The 26,862-nt window shown below is 46.3% G+C and overlaps 7 protein-coding genes across 19 annotated transcripts; 2 read left to right on the forward strand and 5 right to left on the reverse strand.

Annotated features, from left to right (window-relative positions):
* The first annotated feature begins 572 nt into the window (after positions 1-572).
* LOC109515095 (RNA-binding protein 4B-like) lies at positions 573-4,457 on the forward strand. 4 transcript variants are annotated; one of them, XM_019868679.1, is made up of 5 exons: positions 573-759; positions 1,130-1,558; positions 1,873-2,529; positions 3,853-3,886; positions 3,992-4,457. In XM_019868679.1, exons 2-3 carry the CDS (start codon positions 1,150-1,152, stop codon positions 2,520-2,522), a joined length of 1,059 nt encoding a protein of 352 aa, XP_019724238.1. In that variant the 5' UTR covers positions 573-759; positions 1,130-1,149; the 3' UTR covers positions 2,523-2,529; positions 3,853-3,886; positions 3,992-4,457. The 4 variants fall into 4 exon arrangements, 2 of the variants coding, with proteins under 2 accessions (XP_019724238.1, XP_019724237.1); XR_002168109.1 differs by having other exon boundaries at positions 586-754; positions 2,811-3,886; positions 3,992-4,347; XR_002168108.1 differs by having other exon boundaries at positions 595-759; positions 2,811-3,886; positions 3,992-4,413.
* A 279-nt stretch (positions 4,458-4,736) lies between these two features.
* Positions 4,737-5,657, reverse strand: tifa (TRAF interacting protein with forkhead associated domain). The gene is made up of 2 exons (XM_019868680.1): positions 5,472-5,657; positions 4,737-5,403 (listed from the first exon to the last, which is right to left on the reverse strand). The coding sequence occupies exon 2, from the start codon at positions 5,390-5,392 to the stop codon at positions 4,820-4,822; it is 573 nt and encodes a 190-aa protein (XP_019724239.1). The 5' UTR covers positions 5,393-5,403; positions 5,472-5,657; the 3' UTR covers positions 4,737-4,819.
* Positions 5,658-6,331: 674 nt separating this feature from the next.
* rbm4.3 (RNA binding motif protein 4.3) lies at positions 6,332-9,309 on the forward strand. The gene is made up of 4 exons (XM_019868648.1): positions 6,332-6,429; positions 6,913-7,331; positions 7,415-8,069; positions 8,330-9,309. The coding sequence occupies exons 2-3, from the start codon at positions 6,923-6,925 to the stop codon at positions 8,041-8,043; spliced, it is 1,038 nt and encodes a 345-aa protein (XP_019724207.1). The 5' UTR covers positions 6,332-6,429; positions 6,913-6,922; the 3' UTR covers positions 8,044-8,069; positions 8,330-9,309.
* Positions 9,310-10,902: 1,593 nt separating this feature from the next.
* On the reverse strand, positions 10,903-12,922 carry LOC109515075 (uncharacterized). 3 transcript variants are annotated; one of them, XM_019868647.1, is made up of 6 exons: positions 12,830-12,922; positions 12,428-12,751; positions 11,514-11,837; positions 11,297-11,425; positions 11,169-11,215; positions 10,903-11,090 (listed from the first exon to the last, which is right to left on the reverse strand). In XM_019868647.1, exons 1-6 carry the CDS (start codon positions 12,870-12,872, stop codon positions 10,965-10,967), a joined length of 993 nt encoding a protein of 330 aa, XP_019724206.1. In that variant the 5' UTR covers positions 12,873-12,922; the 3' UTR covers positions 10,903-10,964. The 3 variants fall into 3 exon arrangements, with proteins under 3 accessions (XP_019724206.1, XP_019724205.1, XP_019724204.1); XM_019868646.1 differs by having other exon boundaries at positions 11,169-11,425; positions 11,517-11,837; XM_019868645.1 differs by having other exon boundaries at positions 11,169-11,425.
* Positions 12,923-13,024: 102 nt separating this feature from the next.
* Positions 13,025-15,136, reverse strand: LOC109515077 (probable G-protein coupled receptor 132). The gene is made up of 2 exons (XM_019868649.1): positions 14,147-15,136; positions 13,025-14,072 (listed from the first exon to the last, which is right to left on the reverse strand). Exons 1-2 carry the CDS (start codon positions 14,725-14,727, stop codon positions 13,655-13,657), a joined length of 999 nt encoding a protein of 332 aa, XP_019724208.1. The 5' UTR covers positions 14,728-15,136; the 3' UTR covers positions 13,025-13,654.
* A 75-nt stretch (positions 15,137-15,211) lies between these two features.
* LOC109515073 (UDP-glucuronosyltransferase 2C1) lies at positions 15,212-18,782 on the reverse strand. Of its 2 annotated transcripts, none has more exons than XM_074895031.1 (2): positions 18,503-18,782; positions 15,212-17,443 (listed from the first exon to the last, which is right to left on the reverse strand). In XM_074895031.1, exon 2 carries the CDS (start codon positions 17,438-17,440, stop codon positions 15,854-15,856), a length of 1,587 nt encoding a protein of 528 aa, XP_074751132.1. In that variant the 5' UTR covers positions 17,441-17,443; positions 18,503-18,782; the 3' UTR covers positions 15,212-15,853. The 2 variants fall into 2 exon arrangements, with proteins under 2 accessions (XP_074751132.1, XP_074751131.1); XM_074895030.1 differs by having other exon boundaries at positions 15,212-17,460.
* Positions 18,783-19,746: 964 nt separating this feature from the next.
* On the reverse strand, positions 19,747-26,517 carry ponzr4 (plac8 onzin related protein 4). Of its 7 annotated transcripts, XM_019868652.1 has the most exons (7): positions 26,320-26,513; positions 26,093-26,232; positions 25,373-25,527; positions 25,099-25,253; positions 23,833-23,966; positions 22,142-22,261; positions 19,747-20,228 (listed from the first exon to the last, which is right to left on the reverse strand). In XM_019868652.1, the coding sequence occupies exons 3-7, from the start codon at positions 25,473-25,475 to the stop codon at positions 20,081-20,083; spliced, it is 660 nt and encodes a 219-aa protein (XP_019724211.1). In that variant the 5' UTR covers positions 25,476-25,527; positions 26,093-26,232; positions 26,320-26,513; the 3' UTR covers positions 19,747-20,080. The 7 variants fall into 7 exon arrangements, with proteins under 7 accessions (XP_019724211.1, XP_019724210.1, XP_019724216.1 ...); XM_019868651.1 differs by lacking the exon at positions 26,320-26,513 and having other exon boundaries at positions 26,093-26,250; XM_019868653.1 differs by lacking the exons at positions 19,747-20,228; positions 26,320-26,513 and adding an exon at positions 20,951-21,092 and having other exon boundaries at positions 26,093-26,247.
* Positions 26,518-26,862: the final 345 nt, after the last annotated feature.

Here is a 26,862-nt window from a genome sequence, read left to right on the forward strand (position 1 = left end):
GTGTGTGTATATATCTCTCAATCCATTAACGGACCCATTTATCCTCACGAGAGTCGCGGGCGTGCTGCAGCCTATCCCAGGTGTCTTCGGGCAGTCGGCAAGGTACACCCTGAACTGGTTGCCAGCCAATCTCAGGGCACACACATACGAGGCCACACATTTGCGCTCACACAGGCACGGGGAGGCCAGAGCCGGAATCGAACCCTGCACCTCTGCAATGTGAACCAGCGGGCGAACCAGTCTCTCTCACTCGCTCACTCGCGCGCGCGCGCGCGCGCACACACACACTGTTGTAATGCCCAATTTCAAACATTGGCATAATATGATGTTCACAAAGAATTTAAAGCCATCCATCAGCAAAGGATCATAGTGGAAAACGTGAGAGGACCGTGTTTCTTAATTGTAACGCGTTGTGAGAGAATTGAGCATTTAACGTTAACGCAGGCGTGAATGTTTGACGTATTGCAGCTTTGCGAGTCGCTTTTGAAATGATTGTTGGTCGGATTCAGAATCACATTCATTACTTTCATTGCTAACTTGCTACACCAGGCGACTTTGAAATCGGAAATGACGCACGTCCAAGTCGACAGCGAAGCTTACTGTTTGACCAATCGCGTGCGAGATATTCTGAGCGACCCGTTGACCTGCCAATCGGATTTAAGAACTTCATTCGTTCGCCGGTGTGCGCCTTTGAGTTACGTATTCTAGCAGTTTCGACTCGGTAGTAACGCGGGCTGTCGAAGACAACTAGAGAGTACGGTTGGTTTATTTAATCGTTTTAAACATCATCTGTGTTAAAGGTGTTGCATATCCCAAACCCATAAAACGTAAGAGCAATAAATCATCTGGAGTTACTTAGTCTTTAGCCACATTTCGCTCCACTGTAGCGCGATGCTAATGTTAGCTTGCTAATAGCAACCGTTGGGATATTGCTAATCAGGAAGTGGCTAACATCTTAGCCTCTTTGTGGCGAGCATTATCATTGGCTTGTGAAGCGGATTGTTTAGCAGGTACTCACACGTAAAACTCCCTTTGGGTCTTTTTGATTGTTATTCAGTGGCCTTTTGAGCTGCGTCGTCTTCGTTTTTTCGAGGTAGATGTTCACTTTTGTCGTCTGTTCCACGTGTAGGGCCAAACCGCGGTGTAACAATGGTGAAGCTGTTCATTGGAAACCTTACCGAGGAGACGGGGAGGGAAGAAATCGAGGCACTGTTCACACCGTACGGCACTGTAACAGAATGCGCCAAATACAAAAACTACGCCTTTGTACACATGGATGACCGCAAGGCAGCCACGAAAGCCATCCGTGAGCTCAATCTCTATCAGCTAAACGGTAGACCTATGAACGTGGAGCCCAGCCGAGGGAACAACCAGGGCCCGGTCAAGATCCACATCGCCAATGTGGAGAAGGGCTTTGAAAAAGAGCTCAGAGAGCTGTTCGAAGAATATGGCACAGTCACGGAGTGCGCTATCGTGAAGAATTTTGCGTTTGTTCACATGGCCAACTCTGAGGAAGCCATGGATGCCATAAAAGGCTTGGATAACACAAGTTTTCAAGGTAAGCCAATTTTAGAGTTTACAGTCAAAACATGAGTTCGGAGAATAGGTCTACCCTGCCAGAGAAGCCTGATGAAGGCTCGTGACGCTCGTTGGGGCTTGAGGAATGACTCAAACTTGACAGTGGCACCTAGTGGTCACCTGCACTTAGAGCTAAAGATTTTACACGAAGATTAGTAAATCAAATATCACAATACACTAAATATAACATAACACTATCATAATGTGCATTTGTTTTATGTTTAGTGAAAAACCCAATTCACGGTTGAAATGTGACACCCCAGTGTTAATCTCCATTTCCCCGTCTTCCTCCAGGACAAAACATTCATGTGCAGCTGTCAAAAAGTAAGCCCGCATGGGCTTCGGGTGAAGAGGAGTTTGGTCCGCCACCCCCTGGTCGAGGAGGCTTCTATCCCCCTCCTCATCCTCCCCGCTTCCATCCCGAGCCTCCCTACGGGGGGCGCATGTCCTCTTACCCGCCCCCACCCCCACCGCCGCCTCCTCCGAGGCGACCAATGTACGACCGCGGCTACGGTGAGCGTGAAGGCTATGGCGGCGGAGTGGTGGATTATTACGAGAAATTCCGCGCCCGTCCTTATGGCGCCCCGGGCTACGACGATCGGCGTCCTGGGGCCATCCCACCACCGCCGCCACCACCCCCACCTTCAGCGATGGGAAGAGAACGTGTTGGGATGGGCTCCCACGAAGGGTACGACCGTCGGCCAATTCCCCCAGCGCCCTACATGGCCCGCGACCGCAGCCCCATTAGGCGACCCCCCCATCCTCCTCCCCCGCCTGCTGCGGCGGCCGGTAACGGGTACTCCTACGAGCGCACCCGCTTCACCCCGCAGATGAAACCTCAGCCGTATGCGCCGCCGTATCCCCGGAACAACTATACACCAACCGGTCCCGTTCCTGCACCGCCGCAACCCAACTACACTGGCTATCCGGCCCAGGGAGTTTAACGCTGCGGTGAGTGGCTTCACGCGTGAGCAAAAAACGGGGTTTGTGTGCGAATAGTCCAAACCAAACTAGTCGATAAAAGACGCGTATGAAGTCGAATTCCGTTTCAGAACATCACCCGTCAAAAGTCGCTCAGATCTAATCGAAGCATCCATTCAGTGTTAGCAAGCGTAAAAAGGTATGCTGTGATTAAAAAAAAAAAAGAAAGAAAGCACGAAAGAACATAGCAGTCTTGCGTGTATCTTGAGTAAAACCCCTTCCTTGACGTGTGGTATGCTCTCTCTCTCCAGGTTTAGAATATGTCAAGAACGCCGTCTGCTGATGCGCATGGTGCTATACGCTCCCCCCGCTCCCGCACGTCTATGGTGGATTGCGTTGCGTTCGCCGGAGACTTACTGGAAGATACTCTATTGCGGACAGCGACGTTCTTATAAAAAAACAACAAAAACAAAAAAACCATGCGATTCCTTGTTGCATTTACGTATATATGAGTTGTCAATGCCTTTTCTGTTCCTCTGTGTTACTCTTCAAATTCTTACTTTTTGAGTTACAGTGCTTAGTTCGGTGTGACGCATTACTACACTGCTTTTCGATCTTTTTCAATTCACATGGCCGTAGAATAACGCCATTACAACCATCAGTTAAGATGGTATGTTCAATCTTTTGTAAAAAAGTAGCTTTTGTGTAGACTTGAGTTTGGTTTCCCGATAAGTTACAAAAACAAAAAAAAAAGCGTCGGGAGTGTTTCTCGATACACATCTACACTTGTGTCGTTTTATAAAATAGTGGATTACTTGTGCGACCTGTACGCATGTCAAATCAAAATTTTAGTTTTCTCTTGATGCTCTTGTTGTCTGTTTTCCCTCGCTGATATAGCAAAGTTGTGTATGGTTCTAGTTAGCTTGCCTTTTTTTCCCCCCTCTCGTTTGAAGGCTTTTTAATAAAAAGATGAAAACAAACGTGACGAGTTTTAGCTGTCAAGTCATTGCCCGTCCGTCGCAGGCAGAGATCATAATCACGGCGTGGAGATGCTTTCGCTATGAGTCCTCCGGCCGGTTTGAAGCTCGACAGCGGGTAGGTGTGGTCAGCCCCAATGCTGAGAAATGACTTGTTTTGTCTCAATTCTGGTCGCACACGTGACAAAACTCCCTCCTTTGGCGCCTAATAAAATAAGCATGCGATTAGACGAGGCTCTTTCATGATCTTTCGGCACCTACTCATTAAATGCTCACTCACTTCATAGCCGGTCAGCTGTTGCAGTGATTTGATCTGTAATAGATGAAACCCTCTATGGATTTATGTCTTGGTGTTCTCAGTCTTTGCTCTTTTTAGGTTGTTAGACTCGCCCGGGGACGTCGAGTTCATGGTAGGGAGAGCGATCACTTTGAGTTTCGTCTTAGCTCAGCTGGTTTTCTCAGTTTCTTGGTGGATGTTGGCTGTTTGTAAATGAGCTTTTCCATTTTGTCTGCAGGCCTGTCTACTGCTGGGACTCGATTCAGAGTCTGCGGGGTTTTGAGAGACGTGCGCTGAAGGAAACCTGGGGATCCGATGACCTCGCAATTGAAGCTTGCTGAAGAGAGAATTTTTGTTCATGCGAGACATTCACTACTCAGGGATGTCAACACGAAACATTTCGAGTTTATACGTAGACTATGCCACAGTGACGTGCCCTTTTTTATGATGGAATATGCACTCCAAGAACTTTTTGGGGTACCCCTTTTTTTGATAGGCAACAGTTTTTGTGCCTCAACTTCAGGGAGAAATGAATATGAAGTCATCATCCGGAATGAACTTGCATCTTTCAAATTAAACGCGTCAATATTTTATTGCACCGTTTGGAGGTTGATGGACAATGTTCACATTTTAAGATTTGACAAGTTGTTTTTTTTATGACTGCACTTTGTCCTCTGTGTAGATAAAGATGTGCTTACATTCAATAATGGTGAATGATTATTTTTTTGGGGGAAGGGGTGAAATGGCAGAAAAAAGTCACAATGGTTGCTGTCACAAATTGCCACTTCAGTGCTTTTAAGGAGTGTTGACAAAAACATGAGTATAAGGTTACATGATATATAGGTTACAAGTCACAAATTGCCACTTCAGTGCTTTTAAGGAGTGTTGACAAAAACATGAGTATAAGGTTACATGATATATAGGTTACAAGAACTTTTTTTTTTTTTTTAATTTGATCACTGCACTACAGAGCATTTTTTCCCGGTTAGTATAAAACAGTACTGGAGTGATGCTTTTAAAAAATCTACAGCGTATCAGATGTCCCAAAAGATGGTGAATTGTCAAGTCAGCTGAACATGAGCGTCTCATCTGTCTCCAAAGGGACCTGAACTTCTTGTTGGTGGGATATCAAAGATGCGCCTGTGTCCATGACGGGCAAGGTACTGACCATTGTGCCTGTGTCTCTGGAAGGAGGCACAGCGAGCACTTCCAGCTCCACCTCGAAACTCTGCTTGGCCTCACCGGCCTCCCTGATAATCAAAATCTCGTACTCGGCGAAACGGACCAGGGCCTTGCTCGGGAGATCCGCCCTTTCCAAAAAGTCCAGGCCTGTGCCGTTCACGGACACTTTGACTGTCTGAGACAGATTCTGGAGGCTGAACAGCAAGTCTGGGCTATCGGCTGTGCGATAAGCTTGCAGGGCCAATTGTTTGCGAGAGACCCGGGCGTCAGCCAAGGCAAAGGTGCAAGACTGGGCATCCCGCCCCAAGCGGATAGACTCATCTGCCAAATGTTTGCTTCTGTTGCCCAGTGGAAGAAGACTGTAAAGACCTTTGCGTTGCTGCTGTTGGTGGTAGAACTTGATGCGGAGGCACGTCAGGAGGTCCTCTTCTGTCTCCATTGTCTGGGACACACTCATTGTGAGGAAATCTGTGGAAAGAGTTGACATATGATGAGAGCTAAGCAGCATTTGTACGCTGGAAATGTGTTGGTCTTACCTTAGGTTCGCACCTGTTTGTTAGCGCGTTTTCTGCGTTGAGAATAAGCAGAAACAAAACTGTTGCACAACGCTTTCTTGGGGAAAAAGAGTTCCTCCTAAAGTCGCCACCCCGCGAGACAGGGGAGGGGTTTGAGGGACGATGTGGTGCGTTGAAGTGCAATTTGGGAAAAAAGTTTTACAACAGCGCCGCAGAAAAGGATTACTGTACAGTACTGAGGTGAACTGCAACCATTTTTTGTTTGTATTCAGAATATAGAATTGAAAAAGCTGTTTGAGTGGGTCTTTTTTTCATTGCAATGGAACAGTGTTTGACGTTTCTGTTACACGGACCACAAAACTTCAACTTTTTCCTCGTACATAGTGGTTGAGAATACTGTATACATTAGTGGGTCTTTTTTTATTGCATTGGAAATGTGTTTGCCGTTTCTGTTACACGAAACACAAAACTTTAACTTTTCCCTCGTACATAGTGGTTTAGAATATACAATATTAGTGGGTCTTTTTTTTTATTGCATTGGAACAGTGTTTGATGTTTCTGTTGCATGGAACACAAAACTAACTTTTGCCTCGCACATAGTGGTTTAGAATAGACAATACAGTATTAATGCGCCTCTGAAACCAGGCTAAAGGGTGGAAAATTCGCGACCACGCAAAGTGGTCAAAGGAAGTAACAGTTACACATTAATCCAACGACAAGTCGTACCTACATTTTTCTGTGAGTTACATCAGGGAGGTCAATTTAAAATACGCATAATAGGACCGAGGTGAACCACACCCGGTTGCTGACGACTGAAATATTGATTACGTAATTATATTAGTTTCTATACCGTTACATTGATGAACCCATTTCCATCCTCCGAACAATAGAGGGCAGTGTGTAAAGACTCAGATTCAGCAAGAAGCGGAAGTGGGGTTATTTATTAGTGAGGGCCGCCGGTTGCTGCTGGTAACAAAAGGTAGGCGACAACTCTGAAATCTTTAACATATTTGAAATGCTTTTATATAGTTTTTCCACAAAAGGTTTTTACAGCTTTTCGTTTGTGTTCTGGTCGTTTGTACATGCTTTGGTTCTTTCAAAAACGTTATGCTATTAGCACGCTAGCCGAAGCTAACGCATTCGGTTAGCGTGAGAGTGGCTTAATATTTCTGAAAATGAAACTATTAAAAAGCCTATCTTTGAATGACAAGCTGCACTAATGATGAAAAAACACAATGAGAATGACAGAAAATTCGCATTACACAAAGTTTGGATATTGATGTAAAAATTTGCCCCGGGTTGAATGAATGGCAGCCATTTTGCGGAGACAAAGGGGCCATTTACCGCCTCCATTCATCGAAGATGATCCACCGCCTCTCAAAGTGTTCATGCTGCCCACGCATACATAAGCCCCACACATAGCACGATACTTTTTTCCCTTTTTTTTTACACTTTGAAACAGATCGTTTAACATGGTGAAGATATTTGTCGGGAATCTGCCCCAAGAGGCAACCGAGGAGGAAATCCAGGCACTCTTCACGGAGCACGGCACAGTCACGGAATGTTCTATCGTCAAAAACTTCGCGTTCGTCCACATGGATGATCGCAAGGCCGCGACGAAAGCCATCAAAGCCCTGCACCTCCACAAGCTCCACGGCTCGCCAATTAACGTGGAGGCCAGCCACGGGAAGAACTACGGTGCGGTTAAGTTGCATGTGGCCAACGTGGAAAGGGGAATGGATGAAGACCTCCGTGCATTGTTCGAAGAGTACGGCAAGGTCACGGAATGTGCCATTATTAAAAATTTTGCATTTGTGCACATGCCAAATTCTGATGAGGCCATGGATGCCATCCAGGGAATTGACAATACAGAATTTAACGGTAAGTGCTCCACATGGCGTGCCTGTGTCACACTGATCGTTGTCTGAGTTTAAGCTTTTTTCCCCCTGTTGCATTGCATCCAGGTAAACGGATCCACGTGCAGATTTCGAAAAGTCGCCCCCGTGAAGAGCAGGAGGAGTACCCTCCTCCCCCAGACGGTGGTGGCTTTTGGCCTCCACCTTTCCCAGGAAACAGGCCCGAGCCCCCCCCACCAGGCTTCATGAGAGGTCGCCCTATGGGCCCCGGTTACCCCGCCCCGCCTTTGCCACCACCTCCTCCCAGGCGAGCTATGTACCCCGAGCGTCCTTATGAGGGCGATCGGGGTGGTTACGGTGTGGTCGATTACTACGAAAAGTACAGAGCCCGTCCTTACGGCATGGGTCCGGGCGGTCCGCCGCCACCGCCTCCGCCGCCTCCTCCCCCTCCCGGCGTTACGCGAGACCGTCTCATGAACCCGCTCGACCCGTACGAGGGTCGCCCGCCGCCGCCTCCCCCACCTCCTCCGTCGGCGTATTACGGCCGAGATCGCAGCCCCCACCGCAGAGCGCCAAACGCGCCCGTTCCTCCTGCCGGTAACGGCTATGCCTACGAGCGCTCACGTATCGCTCCCATTTCCCGGGTCCCACCGTACGGAATTCCTCGGCCCAGGGACCCCTATGCACCGCGACTGCCGCCTCCGCCACCGCCGCCGCCTGCACGCTACGCTTATTAAGCGAGGCCCCAGCATTTGAAGTTAAGGTGAGAATAGTCGGGAATGTAAAAGCCGAAATGTAAACCTGTACTCGGTCCCCGCACAACGTAGAGCTTGCAAAGAGAGCCGCATGTGGAGGGTGTAAACTAAACTAAACTCTTGGACTGAGCTACTCTTCTCCATCCGTCCGGTTTAAAGCCACGGCGAGGCCACGCGATTCCGGTTCGAACGTGCGGAGCCACACCGAAAGCACACGGCGTCTCGGGCTGTGTGCCAACACCCTTCACTCTTATTTGCTCTTTTCCAGGATCGTCGTTTCGTCTTCGTCGCCTCTCGCCACCATCGGATGTTTGTGACGCTATCCACTTCCTGTCTTCGGCGGAGCGCGTTAATGTTCCCCTGCAATGCAAAGGAACTGATATGCCGACGTCTTCGTCTTTTGTTTTCTTGTTTTTGGTCCAGTTTTTACATAAATCCCTCCTAGGTTGTTTCATTGTGATGTAGAAGCTGTAGTCTTTGCAGCTAAAAGCGTTTTTTAAAAAATAGGCTTCTAATTTGGATCTTTTTAGATAGCAGGTCCCAGTCAAACCTGTGAGTGTAAATGTCGACGCACCTTGGTATTAAATGCGGAGAAGCACTTTGCTCTCAACAAAAACAAACCTGTTGACGTGAGCACTGAAACGTGTGTAACTGAACGTGTTTAAACCGTTGCTCGGAGCGCTCCTGTACCAACATCCGCTGTCTGCAAATGATTTGTGCCGTCTTGTAAAATAAACCCAGCGGAAAAAACACCAACTGTGCCCCTTAAAAAAAGTGATAATCTCGACGATGTCCTCGCAAAAATGTCGAATGAGCAGTGTTGTTCCGAAAAACAACAACAAAACTGAGCAAAGGCCTCGCCTCCGTTTGTAGCTCGACCCACACCGCAGCCCAGTCAACGACCTCTTGGTGTGGGGGAGGGCATGGACAAGCCAAAAAGCTCCAAAATCAGGTAAGTCCAGGGGGGAGCACATCTGCTGTGAGTTGAAACCATTTCAAGTATTTGTATTGTTTTCATACTGTTTGTAGTTGAGGTCCCAAAAATTTGGGGGACCTCAGTGTTTGAAGATACATCACACTTTTTTTTCCTTTGTGTTGGAGACAATTGTAAATGAGATTGATTGCTTGTTCTCACTTTTAAACAACTAGATTGGTTTAGTCAACAATTTTCATTTAGCCAATGTTTCATGAGTAGGGAAAATGCTTTGTAATCTGACCTGCATGAATAAAGTTTTTTGTTTTTTTTAAATATAAAAATACTTGTCTTTTGTCATTGTCCGACAAAGAAGTAAACTCACCGCATGGACAGTGTTTAGTATTTTAAGTATTTCAATCTATTCGAGCAAACTACACAATGTCAATCAGGGATGCCAAGTCCAATTCTCGAGAGCCCCGATCTATCCTATTTTGTATGTCTCTCTCCTCCAACACACTTGATTCCAAATCATCAGGATCGTTGTCAAGATTCTGCAAAGCTTGATGAGCTGCGTGTTTGAATCAAGTGTGTTGAAGGAGGGAAGGAGACATCGAAAACAGTCTGGATAAGGGCTCTTGAGGATTGGATTTGGGCACCCTCCATTTACGTAGTGTAGTTCTAATATATTTGAATATAGTGCCATAAATACCTTACTTTTGGAAGTTGCTTTCTTGGGAGCAATTCTTTTCATGTATTTGTCCACGTTACATGCTTGAAAACGTTGAAAATCCCCAAATGTCTACTTTTGTGAGCCCAGGCGCGTTTGTTGGACTGATGCAATGATGCCGTATGTCCACAAGGCGGCAGAACGCACCCTCTCATTTGCCGAAGGGACTGAAGTGACGTAGGCACTTTTGAGGCTTGCCGCGGAAACGGTTGTCAACGTTGCCATGATGGCCATGGACGCCCAAATTAGTGTCACTTGGTCTTTTTATCTTAAATGAGATATAGGTAGGGCCACAATATGGAGACTCAAAACGGACTCCAAAATTGAGCTAATCGGGCTAAATTAGAAAAATGTCCTAAACCGAAACAAGTGAATTTACGGTCCCCTCCAAAAGTATTGGAACTCAAGGTCAACTCATTTCTTTCTCTTGTATACTGAAGACGTTTGGGTTTCAGATCAAAAGACAAATATGAGACAAAAGTTCCCGAACTCCAGCTTAGATTTCATGGCATTTATATGTAGATGTAATCAACAACTTAGGACAGTGCAGCTTTTGTTTACAGTCTACATAACGGTCAAGTACATTTTAAGGTCATCCATAAAAAAATAAATCCCATTATCTTTATAACTTTTTGTGACGTGTACACAGTGACTGTTTCTGGCATGTGCATTATGTGAGGCTATGTAGGGCAGCATTGTGTCGATGCATCCCAAAATACCACTTGTTACATGAAATGGTTTTAATGCGTGTCAGGCGCCGCTGCGAGCTGACCACCCGAGTGCCACGTTTGGCCTCAGTGTTTATAACTTTCCGTCGCTTAAATTGAGCAAGCTTTGAACTGAATGTGCTTCCTGCACGCTGCAGAAGTCACATACCCCCAAATTGAGACGTGTGTTATTTTGATGACCCCTGCAAACAATGTTGCAAAACGGAGCAAGCATCACGAACAAAACCGCACCAACATCCTGTTGGGGTTGGCCAAGACTGAGAACCACATGGGTTCAGTGTAAAACATTAACCACTCTTAATTTTAAAACGAAAAGCTTCACCTAAAAATACCTTTCTGAATTTTCCACAGACACCCAGATGTCCTCATGTTACTTCATTTTGTAGCATTGGTTTTGCTTTCATGTTTGTGTGAATGAAGGCCAAAACAATTTTCAAACATTTGTCCTATTTCTTTCTTTTTTTTTTTTTTATAGGTCTCACATGTTACAAAACTGCTGGGCATCAAGCGGGATTGACGTTGCAGATGTTGATCAATCCACCTGTTGGAGTCGCAATCCGGAGTAAACGCTGTCGTCTGGGCCCCTGTGTCTCCTGCTGTTGGACTGCCTCTTTTTGAAGTCCAGAGCCACGTATGGCAAAGCTGCGGCGTCCTCACTCTGTGGGAAATACAATTTGGGATGTGAAAAGTGCGCGGGAAGGTGCGTGTCTTCGTCCAAAGGATTTAGCGGACCAACCTCGTCGTCCCTATTGTCTTCTGGATCGCTAGGCTGTGGTATTTTCCCTGTTAAGAGAATCAAATGACAATTTCCTTCTCCGTGTCCAAGTATAACAAAAAAAAAACCCATCAAGTCTTGTGTATCACCTTGGACTAGGTCGTCTCTCCTGCTCCTTTTGATAAGGAGATGCATCAGAAAGACATTGACACCGAAGGACACAAGCAGAGATGCTCGCACACAGTACGTCAACACTCTGTCCGTCAATGTCTTATCATCTGTGAGAATACACACAACATGAGAGTTGTTGTTTTTTTTTTTTTCTTTTTTCATTCCAGAAACACTTTTTCTACCATGGCATCCCACCTCCGATCTCCAAACACGTCCCCTTTCCGAACACGATCTCGCCACAGGAGGCCACGGCGCAGTAGTACGTCCCGGCGTCAGACATGGCGACGTCCCGTTTGGACAGCATGTAAACGCAACCCTTCTCCGATGCCGTTGCGCACCCGCTGCTGCTCTCCGAGTGGACGTACAACAAGTGGGAGTCGCCCGAGGCCTTTCGAAACCAGTAGACGGTGTGCACCCCGTCGCTGCTTCCAGGGTGCATGGTGCAGTTCATTGTGGCAGACCCCCCCGGGGACTCTGTGATGGACGTTGGATGCTGGAGGACGGACAGGCGAGTGGATTCTAAAACAGAACGAAAATAATGTAAGAGTGAGGAACCATATTTGAGTTCTCATGAGCGCTTGGCAAATGATTAAATTAATACTCAGTTTCATTTTGATAGGTTGTTCTTCCTCAGGCGTGGTGTTTTATTTTGTTTTTTTTTTACAAAAACAACAGAATGTAGTGACGTAAATTTTAAAAATGAATTTTTTCTCTCCTTGCCACAAAAAAAAAGTTTTAAGAGAAATTCTCCCAAAACAAAAATACTGGGAAATGGAAGAAAAAAAAAAGCATTGAACTTGTACGTGTCCTGAACACCATTTAGTTGCATTTCAAAATGAGCACACATAACACGTAAATGTTTGACCTGTCTGGGTGATTATTTTTTCATTATTCCGAACAGTTCTGAGCGCAGACAGACCGGTAGTGGTGTTCAAGCACCAACCATTTTGTCCTAGGTGAGAAAAGTGTCCTTTGCGACGGATGTCTTTCTCACGCCCTTTTTTTTTTCTTTTAGCTTGAGCATATGCCCCCACACCCCTAAAAATGTCCCTACACCCGTCTTGTTTCAGAATATTTCAGTGGGTTAAAGGCCAAAAGAGGTGGTATACCTTTCACGAGCAAAAAGATTCCGCTGTCAAAGCTCATGACGTTGAGGCGGCTCTGCCCGCAGTAGTACATGGCCGTGTCCGAGAGCTGCACGTTGGAAATGTTCAGATGGAAGGAATTTTGTCCGGCGTGAATTATCATCCGCTTGTTGAATTCCGTCGCCATCTGGTGACTGTGGGAGTTGAGCGCATAGACGTAGAAGCTGAACACGATTTGGGGTTTGTCTCCTGCGACCTGCTTGTACCAGCACAGATATTTGGCGTCCGGGGCAAAGTTGCAGGGCAGGGTGACGTGGTCGCCCAGGCTGGCAAAAAGCACACTGCCATCTGAAATGCATACAAAAAGGACAGTTCCGTGTCTTTGCTTCATTTTCTGCAGAAAAGTTTGTCAATGACATAACTTACGGGCTCTAAAGAGAGCAACCCAGAACACGCAGAGCTTCAGCATCCCGTTCTCCGTTGAGACTTCTACCTTAATGGCGGTGATATCAAGAAGGGGGTTGCGGTCAAAAACACGCCTCCTCCAGTGGAAAAAAAAAGTCTTCTCGTCACAAAGGCGGAGTAGAGTTGTGTCATGTACTTGTGCAACAATGCTTAAAATTCACTCCAGGATGCTTTATTTTCTCTCAACATTTGAATTTTTTGCAGGATGTACAATATTGTACTTGTTCACTGCACCGATGACACTCAGTTGCTATAATCTTGCCGTTTATTCCTCCAAAATGCCTTGAATTGAGTTTTTCAGACAGTACTCATAAAAAGATGAACAGTTTTTTTGAAACAAAGTCGATTGGTATGCGTTGGTGATGGTTGTTACTTTTCCACAAATTGTATTTCGTTGACATGACACCTGAGGATCTGCTAACCTTAGCTATTAGGCTTTCAAAATAATTTCAAATAACTTGTCGTATCATTAAAAACAAAAGTGCATACCTACATTTTGGGGTTGGGGCATCAATAAAAACCACCATATTAAATAAACCAATACCTCATCCCGACTTTAGTTTTGGCCCATTAAAAGCCCTGAAATAAATGTGACATCATCAAATCTCTTCGGGGCGGAGTAGTAGTACAGCACAAAGTACTTTCTTCATGCAGTACTACTACTTGACCCTCACCGTAGAATAAAGTTCTGTTTTTGTTTTGTTTTTTTCTTTTGAATAGAATGCAAGATGTCAGTTAGAATTTCAGAGGTGTTTTTGGAATCTTTCTTCTCCGGACGCAAAGCCTTTAGGCAACGGAAACATGATTTTGTCCACTTTGCTCGTGTGCATCCGGGTGAGCTCTGCTGCTCCCGGCCGTCACTTTGCCAGCGTTTTGGCCTCGCCCGGAGCAGGGCAGCGACCTTCGCAGCTCCAGCCGTGCATCAGCGCACAGGAAGATGTAGAAGAGGGGATCGAGCATTGTGTTGAGGCTGGTCAGCCCGTAGCATAGGCGGTAGAGCAAGAAGATGGAGCGCTCCAGCGTGCAGGGCTCGTCGGCCTGCAGTAAGGACACGAATCTGTAGCCGCCCACCAGGTGGTACGGTCCAAACACGGCGATGAAGTTGACCGTGATGACCACCAGGATGCCCACGATCTTGCGACGCTCGTGGGCTGACAGGGAGGGGGAGTGTCGCAGTGTGACCCAGATGTGGGCTGAGGTGTAGCTGCAAGCGCAGCATGGAAAAAAAAAATGAATGACACGCGACGCTGGGACGGAGCCGTTTGTGGTTTAGCTTACCCCAGTATGGCGCACGGCAACAGGAAGCCCAGAGCCACAGTGGTGATCTTGAAGTGGGCATATCGGGGGCTGACAGGGTAGTGCTCTAGACACAGTAGTCGCTCCGAGTCAAAAACGGATGGCAAGAGTCCGAACAGGCAGAAGAGAAACGTGAGCGTCCACACCGCCAGGCCTGACACGGCGGCCACCCGGACCGTCCTCACCCTGCGGCTGCTCAGTGGAAACACGATGGCCAGGCAGCGGTCCAGCGCTATCAGACACAGGAACATGACACTGGCGTAGACGTTGACGTAGAACACGTAGCCCACCAGCTCGCAGGCGAGCTGACCGTAGCGCCAGCGGTGGGCGTCCTGCAGGTACAGGATCCACAGGGGCAGGGTGAGCAGCTGCAGGAGGTCGGACAGGAGCAGGTTGAGGATGTAGACCAGCTGGCAGCCGCCGCTACCGGAGCGGCCCAGATGGTACAACCCCCAGAGGGACAGCAGATTGCAGGGCAGGCCCACAGTGAAGACCAGGCCGTAGATGCAAGTCAGGCCCAGTGCGTCCGTGTCCAAGGGGAGGCCGCAGCTGTCGTTGGACATGTCGAACGCCGGACGCCTCGACGTGATGCGCTGCGAGCCATTCAAGAGCAAACGCTCCGTGATGGCGTGTTCCCATGGGAAAGGCCAGGCTCAGGTTTTGGGTTGCCCGTCAACCAATTTTCCAAGCATCCATAATCCATCAGGGGACAAATAAGCCCTGCCGCACAGGGCGCAAGAACATCACCATCAAGTGCGTTTTCAAAAGTGTACGCTGCGACTTCAGCCTAGACCTTGTTGCCGAGTGACCCGCGCTGAACAAGTGCTGGGAACGGGGGCGTCTGGAGCGACTTTTATCCATTCTTTGATCGTTTCCTCCACAGGAAGCCAACTTCTTGGGTTTTAAGGGCAACATCCTGAGACAGGAGAACGCCTTTTGGGCTTGAACAAAAACATACAGACACGGCGGCCACGCTGTGAGCTGCCAATCTGCTGTTCAATGCATGAGTTGCACAATGTTGTGTGATACATTATCGATTCAAATCCATTTTTTAACATTTTTTTATTGATTGTTTAAAAAAATGGCTTCATCAGACAGTGTCTGTAATTAGTAGAACATCTAAAAGACATGACTGATATGAACACACCACTCCAAAACACACCACAGGAGCCATTCAGGTAGAGTATTCATAATATCGCATAAATCACGATATTTCACAAATGACTTTGTAGGGGTTCGGCGCGGTCAGGGTTATGTCCCTTGCTGCAGTACGGCTCGGGAGGGGAAACACAATTGGCATTGTCTTGGGGAAGAATGGCTGCGTGGAGACAATTGGCTTCAGGAAGTATTTTTTAAAAAGGGAAAGCTTATTCATGTCCAATCCCTCATTTTGCTCCCTTGAAAATGCCCCTAGACTGATTTATTGATTAAAACAAAACAAAAAAAAAAAATAATAATCCAACATGACTAACAAAAAACTGACCCGAGACACTCCCACCACACACGGGCGAGCTCGACCCGGTCGCCTTTTGTCCTCCAACAGTGCTCTGCGGTTTGATTCCCAAGCTGCAGGAATCACGAGTCATTCAAAATGAAATCAAATGAGTGCTTATTGACAACAGATAGAAACAAACAAAAGTGCCCTGTTGAAAATACACGTTCAAGTTTGTCAGTCGGTCACCGAATGTTTTATTCCCGTTTCATCTTTCTCCCGAACCTCCGACAGCAGATGGCCTTACAAAAGGCTACGGAAGCCCACACAAAGGCCACCACAACAGCGGTGATGAAAAGGACCACGTCCAAGCAGAAGTAGGAGTACCAAGGGAGGCTGTAAGCGACCGGACGCAGATGGGACGCTCCCTTGTGCCTGGTGACATACTCGATCCAAAAGATGGCGGTCTCCAAGGGAGGCATCGGGCGGTCGTGATGGAGACGAGAGAGTCGCCGCATGTTATCGCGGTAGGTTGGATTGTCCAGAATATCCCTGAGAGCCTCGAGGAAGCCTTCCTTGGTAAGCGAATTGGCCTCCAACACCCGGGCCGCCCCACGTACCTTCAGCCGCAGTAGGTTGTCAAATTGGTCAAACAGCAGCGGCAGACCCAGAACTGGAAAACCGTGGTAAATGGCTTCATACATGCCGTTGGTCCCTCCGTGGGCAACAAACGCAGGAGTTTTGGGGTGTCCCAAGAGGTCTTTCTGAGGCAGCCAGTCCACCACCAGGGTGTTGTTGCCCAAGGACGAAGGCTTTTCTCCCTTGATCCTCCAGATCACCTTCTGGGGGATCTGAGCGAACGCGCCCGCGATGGCCTCGGTGACATCGCGGGGCAGGGCTGACACCAGCGTTCCCAACGACATCACCACCACCCCGTGCTCCCCTGAGCTCCGCACGAAGGCATCCAGATCGGCAGGCAAGGGCCGGGCCTTTTCGCACTGGAAGCCGCCAATGTAAACCACGTTCGGCATGGTCGGGCGGGGCAGCTCGAAGACAAAATCGGACCTCACCAGCCAGATATCCGCCGCTCGCTCCAAGGTGAGCAAGTCTGTTTTGGGAGGAAAGTGGCGCTGGAAGAGATCTGCGTACGCTGCGTTGATGTAAAAGTAGAATTCAATGAGACTGTAGATGTAATGTAACATGTTCTTAAGCCGTCCCTGAAAATCCATCTGATCGTGGAGCTCACTTCCGGACACGGGGACGTAGGAGAGCGGGGAGGGAGCCATGGCAAAATGGCTCTCGCCGTTGTTCATCCACCGCACGTTGAAAACCATCGGCAACTTGAGGTAATTCCCCAGAAGCACCCCCACCGTCAGGCCCGGGTCTGTTAGCATCAGATCAAACTTGGCCTCTCGTAGCTTCTTCATGAAAACCGGGTCATCGATCATCGCGGTGGCTGCTTCCGCAAGAATTTTATGACCCCTCGCTAGCATGTCGGTGATCAAGCCCTGCTGGTAGAAGGTCCTCAAGAAGCCGGCGTACTGGCGGACTTTGATCACATCCAACAGGACTTGATTGTAAAAGTCCTTTTTGTTGCCGTCCTCCAACATGGTGGCGGTGACTGAAGTGTAAAAGGAGCCGTTTGTCGGGATGTACCAACTGTTGGGGGAGTGCAGCACTGTGAGTTGGTGTCCTCGGGAGTGCAGCTCTTTCAGGATCGCCGCCATGTTGATCCAGTGGCTACCATCCACCGGCACCACCAGGATCCTGCTGCTGTCGGATCCAGCCGGCCACAGCGACAGGAAGGCCAACGCGGCAAGGAGCGCCGCCATACCCTTGGACATTTCCTGGGGGAGACGGGCAGTTGCGTGGGTAAGACATGAAGAGATGTTGACTTTTATACTCAGTCTTTAAAGCACAACTCATATTCATATGTACTTAATAAGCCCAACTTTAATGGCAACAATGCCGTTTAGAAAGGGGCACAACCCAACACATTTGTCATTTTATGGAGCTTCTAAGTATCGCTCATATTCAAACAATCGAACTTTATTTCTCAAGCACGTTTTATACATAAAAATGCAACTCAGTGATGTGCAGTTAAAAAATTCAAGTAACAAAATAAAAAGAGGACCCTCCCCTCTCAACAAACACAGATATATATTCCCCCAAGCATGCCTATGTACACACACACACACACACACACACACACACACACACACAAAAAACCTAAAACATGCACACATACTATGATGACCCTGATATTAAAAAAAAAGACATGTTGAGGCACAGAGAAACCATATGAGTAAAAAAAGCACCCAAGGGAAGCTGACCCACACTGAGTGACAGCCGCCACATCTCACAACACGGAGGCCCCCAAGAGGAAACAGTGGCTCTTAAGAAAAAGAAAAAAAAAAGTGAAATAAATAAATAAAAGGCTTGAATTAAAATAAGTGTAAATGCAAGTTATTCAAAAGCCAAGCGAAAAAGATATCCCTTCAGCCTCCTCTGAAAAATATCAAGAGCGTCTGCAGACCCGATGGCCTCTGGCAGCCATAGCCGGCGACCAAAATGGCTGAATGCAGCCTCGCCATGTGTTTTGGTCCTCACCCGAGGAATAATTAAAAGGCCGGTGCCAGGGGAACTCAGGATCCGCAAAGTCCTGGTAAGCCATCAGCTGGCGGAGCAGAGCGCATTCCAACTTTATACACGTGCATGTGTATCATTCCCTTCACACTATTTCAAACCTTCATGGGGCACATGGAATTTTAAGCACCTGCCCGTCCAAAGGTCTCAGCCTTCATAACCATCCCGAGCTTTAAATGATGGAGTGAACGAATCCACAAAGAATAATAATAATAATAGTAACAGGCAGATAAGTGGTGTGAAATGCTCAATCAGCTCACCTTTGTTGTTTTAAAATCCACAAATGTGCTGACTCACTCCGTGATCCCCTGTCACACCAAGCGCGAGCTACCTGGTCAGAGTCCAAATGTGATGTCGTGATCATGTGATGTGACGGCGGCAAACCTTGAAAACCGGAAAGTAATTTCTGAAGCACAGACTGAAGCGCGAACCATTACGGGCGGATGACGTGAAAAAAAACGGGCTGGTTTCCACATCCTTCATCAGGAATCTGACAATTAAAAATGACATTTGCAACCCCCCCCCCCCCCACCACACACACACACACACACACACACACACACACACTTTTTGCGCTGCTCATTCTGATGCAGGGCAGTAATATTTGTTCATTCTTCAAACATATGCTTGTGAGTATTGTTCTATGGTACTCTTTGTGTCCAGATATCCATTGCTTAAAATTTAACAGCACGGCCGCGTACTGTAGATGCTAACTTTTAGCCCGCATGCCTGTGGAGTTCCCCCATTGGAAGTTTGCATAAAGTTATCTGAGGCTATGTGCTTGCCTTTAAATAAACAAGCAATTGTCTTCGATTCATGTTTCATGTGAAAGTAACCGAAAAAGCCTACTGGAACATCAGAACTTTGTTTTGGGTTTATCAGAGGCATCCTAACTGATGGCGAGCGTGTGCTCATTCCCATTCGACATGTGATAAATTGAAGCAAGGTGTTGCCTCGAAAAATTGAATTTCTGGAAAATTTGAGGAAGTTTCTTGAGGCCTTTTAATCAAACCGGGAGAAAGTGCGACGGGAGCGGCAGCGACGCAGGAAATGCCAAGGTCACTCGAAGCACAGGGAAAATAAATGTGCCCGAGAATAAGTATGCTCCAGTGATTAAGCGAAAGGGCCTGAATGGAGGGGGAACAACAACAATAATAATCACATTTATTCGCACCTTCTCAAGGTCCATCCGGAAGCCAAATGCGGATAAAAGTCTCGGGGGCGCTCACTGGCCCTCGAACGCTTCCTTCCCGCAATTGTCGCACATCTCACGATCGTGGCCCATTGGATTCCCAGCGTGCTCCTCCGACAGCGGCTTTTGTTTGTTTTCTCAGCGGCGTTTTATGGTGCCGTCATTTTGCAGGGATTTCACACGATGCTCCGGCGCTCACGTAAACCGGCGGAGACAGCTTCGGAAAGTTCCGCGTTTGCCTTGAAAAGACTCCACACTTGAATTCAAACCGTTGTCCCAAATGTTTTACTCGTGCTTAATGAAACATTGCCATGGACTGGAATCTTTCACCTTTATTAAAAATATTTTTAATAAAAATAATCCTTTTGTTTCTATTGACTCGGTTTTGTTCTATCACAATAACATGACTGAAGTGTTTTTTTTTTTGTTTTTTTTTGGGCCAGGACACATAGGTCAGGTCTCTAGCTTTACTACGTGATGTGACATATCCTAAAGTTCAATCAGCTGTTTGGTGACATTCCAAGAGTGGCGATGTACTCGGATCAGATCAGATGTCAGCGCTTTGCCGTCTGAAAAAGACACAAAGTCCAAGAATGTGCTCTCAGCTTGAGTGATGACGTGAGGGACGAGGGACGTCAGGGTTTATCTATCTATCTATTATAATTTTTTTTTTTTCAGGGCGCCATGTTGACGAACGTGATGGGATTTTTTCTGGCTTGGATTTCACGGGATATTTGGCACCAGGTGCATGGGCCGCAGCAGCAAGCGTAGATGCAGTCGTGGCAAACGGTGCCCTGTGGGCAAAATGCACACAATACCAGTTTGAATGGAAGCAGGACATTTCAAAGTGCACGCGCCCGTGTTCAAAATGAAACAATCACATTTAAACTCGTGTTCATCGGGAGTTAGCACACAACAAGTTGCGGTTCCCCCCAAATATATTTCAAATGTTCCAGTGGGCGCCAGGTTTTGTGTTCACAGCGACTTCTACTTTGAACTGTTCATAATTCCATTTCTTTTGCTTTTAGGATCTAATTCCAGCTGAAAAAGGAAAAAAAAACATTTTTGACGATGAGCCGTGTTGAGTCGGTGCCAAACGTGCTGCACCTTTTGGAATGACGATCAAAAGATTCAACCTTGCTTTCATCAGACTTTTATCAAAATCTCTCCAGTTTATGTGAGAAAATGTGCCAATGAAAACCAAGGTTGAACCCGTCATAATTCCGATATGTGTAATGTCCAGAAGAACAGGGTACCAACAGACACGGAGGCCGTTTTTCTTTTCAGCTGGAACTCGTACCTTATACACAAGGGCGAAGGAATTATGTGCGGTTCAAAATAGAAACTTGTCACAAAAATCTGAAATTTGAACAAGGGTGTGTAGACTTTTTTTTTTTTTAATCTACTGTATATCTCTATATCGGTGAGGTGGAACAATGGTTTTATCTTCGAAACTATCCAACTGTCGATTTTTTTTTTCCTCTTTTGTAGATTGTTGCGTACCTGTATGCCATATCGCTGGCGTACGGACACCCTGAGGGCAGTGGTCATGGGCGGGATGACCCCAAAGGCGTCCAACAGCGGCAAACAAAGGCACTCGCCGGCGTCGTGCGACACTTTACATGTGAAGCACGGAAGGCACCAGAAGGCAAAACAACCTGGAGAGCCAAACGTTTTCATCAAAAAAAATAAGAATAAATCAATGCACTCTTGAGTGGGCGCACGCCATAGCTGCGTTTCATTCTCAGTTACACTTTTGAGGGTCTCGGGTGGTGCTCGTTTTTTCTTCCCCCCAAACCAGCGCTAATTCCGTCACTTTTCAACCGAGTTAAAAAAATGACAGCATGCTCGCTTTCCCCGGGCTTCTCCCGTTCTAATGAGCCCTTTGAGGAACTAGTATCTTGAACCGTTAAGTCACGAGAGCATTTTGTTCGAGGCGGGCGCTCTCTCATAGTTTTCCGTTTAAAACCGTTGTAACCAGACGGGTGCGCTTCATCACGACTGCCTTCAGGCGCGATGCTTGACTTTTCTCCTCGGGATGGTTCGTTTCCTCGTTTTTTTGATCGATTTTAATTGTTCCAACATTAAACGGTTCGGCTTATTAGCATTTATTGTTTGTTTGTTATTTTCCTCAAAATGTCATTGTCTAAATAAAAGCTAAAAATTTAAATTGATTTATTCATTTAGTTGGTGCAATTTCCACTTTTTTTTACCAATTCTAACCGTTCCAACTTTAAACTGTTTATCTTATGATTTACCGCACTTTATTTTTTTTGTCAAAATTTCAAAATAAAAGTAACATTTTTGATTTTGTTGTTGTTGTTGTAATTTCTAAAAATTTTTTGACCGATTCAAACAGTTCTGCTGTTGAGCTTCTCCCGACTTACATTTTTTTTCAAAATGTCAAAATAAAAGCCAATCATTCAATTCTATGCAATTCCAAAGAAATCCACTTCATTCCACATACATGCATTAATTTTTTTCCCATTCACATTCACATCCTCCGCATCGTGCCCCCTGTTAAGTGTGCACGTTACCGAGTGCCTTTTATCATACAGCGCATCAAGGGAAGCTGAACTAACCGTGCCTTAACCCTCTTCGCAACGCCTCTGCTCCAATATGAAGCCTCTGATAGCGTTCCTCTGACGCTCAATCATGTCTAGCCATCATTGATATGCAGATGTGGAATTTCAGTACACTTGCTCACATTGGGGTAGGTCGTCGAAGCAGTCGCAGATGTCTGAGCTCCACTGGTTGTTCAGACTGGTCATGGTGGTCATGGTGAAGGGCTTGGGTTGATTCAACTGATGAGACATGGCTGCGATCTCTGGGGGGGACGGGTAAGAGGTTGGGGTGGGGTGGGGGCGTCATATGCATGTAAGAGCCGAAGAAGGCCAAACAGACTTCCACAATCATGAAATTGTTTCATGAGTGAGGACGTCTATTGATTTAACAACCAAGCTCGGGGTCGAGTGTCAACCCGAACCATTTCATTCAATTCGACATTAATCAAAGGCGAAAACATGACTGAAGACTTCACTCATATGCAAACATTCAAACACATCCTTGGTGAAAAGCAGGACAACTTACATGAGTGAAAGTCGAATGTGGTCCGGTCAGGAGAGACAGCGACTGCTGTGCGAGCCTCCGGGTGGTTCTTATTTTATAGACGTGCGGCCACGTCGCACGAACTGGTCGGGCCGGTCCAATAGCGTGCGACACCGAAATTTGACGGACTGATTCTCCTGATTAGATCACCGTGATGTAAAACATTTTGAAAAGTGTTACAAGGATGTTCAGTGCTATCCTCTGTGTGCACGTGCACACAAGCCTAATGGACTGCAACATTTTTTGTTGTTTGCATCATTGTATTACACTTGTATTGCTCAGAAACAGGAGATATTTGTGCGGACAATTTGATGACTTAATCAGGCATTACATTCAACTCCCATTTTAAAAAATGAAATCACTAAGATTTTTCTTAACTCCGTATTTAATTTAGTTTAGGTACAATAATACACACAAAAAAATCCACAGATAACATTTCGCAGCAATTATTTTGACTTGGTAAAACAGGAACTACTGGACACATTTTAGAGTTACTTATGACATTAATTTGGGTTCCATTGAGCACTGAAACAGGGAAACATTTATTTTATTCATAAAGAAACAATAACAATTGGATATTTTCACTCTACCATTGTTAGACAACAAGCCTAAATGGTGGCACAGGACAATTTATGTTAACATTTTTAGTGTCTGTTGAAACACATTCAACCAGCCAGACAGAAAACAGGCAGTTCAAGTAGGTAATTCCTTTTTCTTTAATGCCTCTCACTGGGTCTACTGGAGTACCACAAGGCTCAATGCTGGGTCCTGTTTTATTCAGTCATGCCGATAACTTAGCAAATGTCTGCAGAACCGATCGCGTTGCTTAAATCGGAATACAAAAAAGACACTCCCCCCAACCACCCCCCGCCCCCCATTATGTTTTTCTCCCAACAACCAGCAGAGGGGGAACAACTAAGTGTCTTGGTAGTTGGAGCGAGAATTTATTCATCTATCAAATGTCAGACCCTTTCTTACAATAGAGTCAGCAAAGACCGATATGCATACAATAATATTAACCCACACTTCCTGCTTCCTTCAAAGAGTACCCAAAAACCAATCAAGTCTCTTTTCAAAAGGACTCTCAAAATGCTAGACAAAAAAAAAACCCAAACAATACATAACCATTATTATCATATTGTTCAGTATCAAACCTCTGATTAACTCAGGCATTTACATGGTAATGTGGAACTTCCTTCTCTACATAGGTTGGGAAACACTTGTTCTGGATAACCAGCCCCCGTGGTTCAGACCAAGTGCGCCCCCTGCAGGGGAGTCAATGTCGCGTACTTGTCTGAGGAAGAGGAGGAGGACGGAGAGGAGGAGGCGTGAGATGCCGCTCTCCTTTTCAGCTCTCTGGAGATCTGGAGCCAAGATAGCGTGTAGCAGCAGCATCCGTACAGGCAGTCGCCCCACACACTCCCCTGGAAGAGAGCGTGAGTGGGAGGCTCCAACCAAAGGTGAACATTTACATGGACTCGCAGCTCCATACAATGCTGCCAGCATTATAAATCACCACATATCTGGATGCGAGATTCTCCACTGATGAGAGAAGGGGAGCTAAACGATACAGAGAAGAGACGCTTCAACTTGATGAAACTACGAATGGCGCTCAATGGACCACATGCCCAAATCTTTGTCTTTAAAATAAGAAAACCTTTGTCTCACAGTGGAGAAATTCGCATGCATTCCGCACTGATTTAATTTTTTTTTTTTTTTTAATCTCAACACTGCAAAGTCTGACCGCTTGCTCCGCGGCCCACTCCACCTCCGGAGGAGCCAACATTACCAACCACCTCCTTTCATGGCAGTGCTCCAACTCTGCAGTGCAGCCGCCCCCACCTGAATCTTTGTTTCTCAATATTTGCCCAGTCCAGCCTCCAAAAGTCACATATTGTCACGCCAGTCCCCGAATGCCCAGTAATTTTACGAAGATCTCAATTATAATTTTAACTGTAAACCACCTTTGGGTGGAAAGGTAGTCCCTGTAAAGTTAATCTTCGAAATCTGAGTGTTTTTAACAACCCTTCTATTGGAATTATTTTTAAAAATTGCAAATGAGGCTCCAAATAATATCCGCTTAAAGGCTATGATGGCTGGAATATGGCCTGATGTGTGTGCAAAGTTTGATGAGTTTTCATGCATGTTTAGACCCTCATCTGTGGTCGCTTCTCAATGTTTCTTCTTTTTGCCTAAAATGGGATTTTCAGGTTTCCCTTAGCCAGTTGGTTTGAATCATGGCATTGTCATGAGACAATTAGGTGCTCTAAAGCAGCCACATCAGCACGAAGGCATTATGCACATGCTGGCAGTCAAGTCAAGAAAAAAAAAAAAAGCATTTCCACCTTTCTTGCTCTTCCCTCACTCTCCATATCTTCTGCGCACAGTCCCAGCCAACAATGAGGCGCTCTATAGTGGCTATGATAGCCTAAAGCCACACGCTGGCTATCGAGTAGGAATTTTTTGGGGGAAAAAAATTTCCAAAAATAAATCAATAAGCATTTCACCATTGGTGACTCAGTCCCAAATCTCGAAGGCGTTTTGTAATGGACGTACCTGTATGCCATATTTTTCCCTCACGGAGGCCCTCACCGCGAGGGAAGCCGGGGGCACGCAGCCGAGACAGTCCAGGAGTGGCAAAAGGGGACACACGCCCGCCTTCCTCGCCACCTTACAGGTAAACACCGGGAGGCAGCACAGGGCAAAGCAACCTGCACAAACACCCACTGGGGTCATTATACGTGATGTCATCTGAGCCCCCCCACAAACACCCACTGGGATCATCATACGTGATGTCATCTGAGCCCCCGCACTCCCCTGGTGCACTTACAGTCTCCCACGTCTTGATGACAAGCACACAGGCCCGTGCTCCATTGCGCCCCCTCCTGGATGCGCCGCCTTTGCGGCTGGGACCCGATCACATGATGAGACATCTCAACTCAAAGCATCTTTTCTTGTTGAAGTGAATGGAAATGCCCATGCAGCCTAATAAACACACACGCACGCACGCATATAATTTTTTAATTTTATTTTTTAATGAGAAAACAGTTTACACATCAGGATTCGTTGATTCAATTCAATTCATTGTGCTGCCCCTTCTGGTGTGCCAGCCTTGGCCAACAGGTGGCAGTAACATACAGTAAAGCAATGCCAACAAAAAAGACTTTCACAACTACTGTAAATAACTCAGTACTGTAATATTTTTCACAGAGGTCAATGGATATATTACTGATGTCAAAATATGTGATCGATCTCATACTTTTTCACATGTTCATGCATGACATTTTGACAACACTTTCCTTGATAAGGCGCTGTGAGTGATTCAACGAAGCACCCCTTAAGTGCACACGCTAACTAGTGTCTTGACTTATTAACATCCGAGCATGAGTGCCTTTTGTTCGTCCATCCTGACTTTGACCGGAACACAGTAGACCGGACACGACCCTGTTGACTTTCGTCAATCTTTAGCTCAGGAGTCTTCAATCAGTTATCTTTTTTTTTTTTTGCAAGCAAAGAAAGCAAACGGATGGAAAAAAAACCCACAACTTACCTGACTTGCAAAATCCTTGGAAGTCCGTGTTCCTTTTGGCCACTTCAACTGTTTGTGCGTGCTTCTTTTAAGCGCGGTGTTTTGGTGTCAACACAACACGATACTGTTTTGGTGTAGACACAACCTGTTCCCGTGTGACTCTGCTGACCCAATCACTTCATCGTTAGTGTCTTGTGAACTTGAGAATCATCAAAAGTCGGCAAACGTTCAAGCAAAATTGTTCCCACCTTGGGATGTGACCTTTGCTCACATAGATGCTGGATGGAGCACCCTCTACAAAACACAACTGGTAATTGCGGGAGGAGGGTTACAACAATAACTTTAAAATATAAATTACTGACTTATATGGCAACAATGATAGTTATGACAACAAAGCAAGCGAGGTGTTTGCTTCAAAACAATTTGCTCTAGTTAGCGGGGAAATATAAGGGATATACAGATACCAGTATGTAAACAGCTAGAAATTGGTGTTGGAGCATACAGCCTGCTTGCTTTGTTCTGCTAACGAACAGTGTTGCCGTAAACGTCAACAATTTCCAATTTTAAAGTTGTTCCAACTTAAATGACTCTTTTATTAGCCCTTCAGGATACAATATGTGCCCGCAGCGTGGTCCCTCGGTGCTTGTCAGGTGACAAAAAGCATCCTCATGATTTATGGATGAGCATCATCGAGGCGTGTCACTCAATTGGCTGAGGTTGAGTCACGCTCGGCGAGGTGTGACGTGCGCAGTTACGCATCACCTCCTCTCGTTAAAGTTTCGAGAATGACA

The sequence above is a fragment of the Hippocampus comes genome, unplaced genomic scaffold, assembly GCF_001891065.2.
Source record: "Hippocampus comes isolate QL1 unplaced genomic scaffold, H_comes_QL1_v1.1 scaffold382, whole genome shotgun sequence".
Classification (NCBI taxonomy): domain Eukaryota; kingdom Metazoa; phylum Chordata; class Actinopteri; order Syngnathiformes; family Syngnathidae; genus Hippocampus; species Hippocampus comes.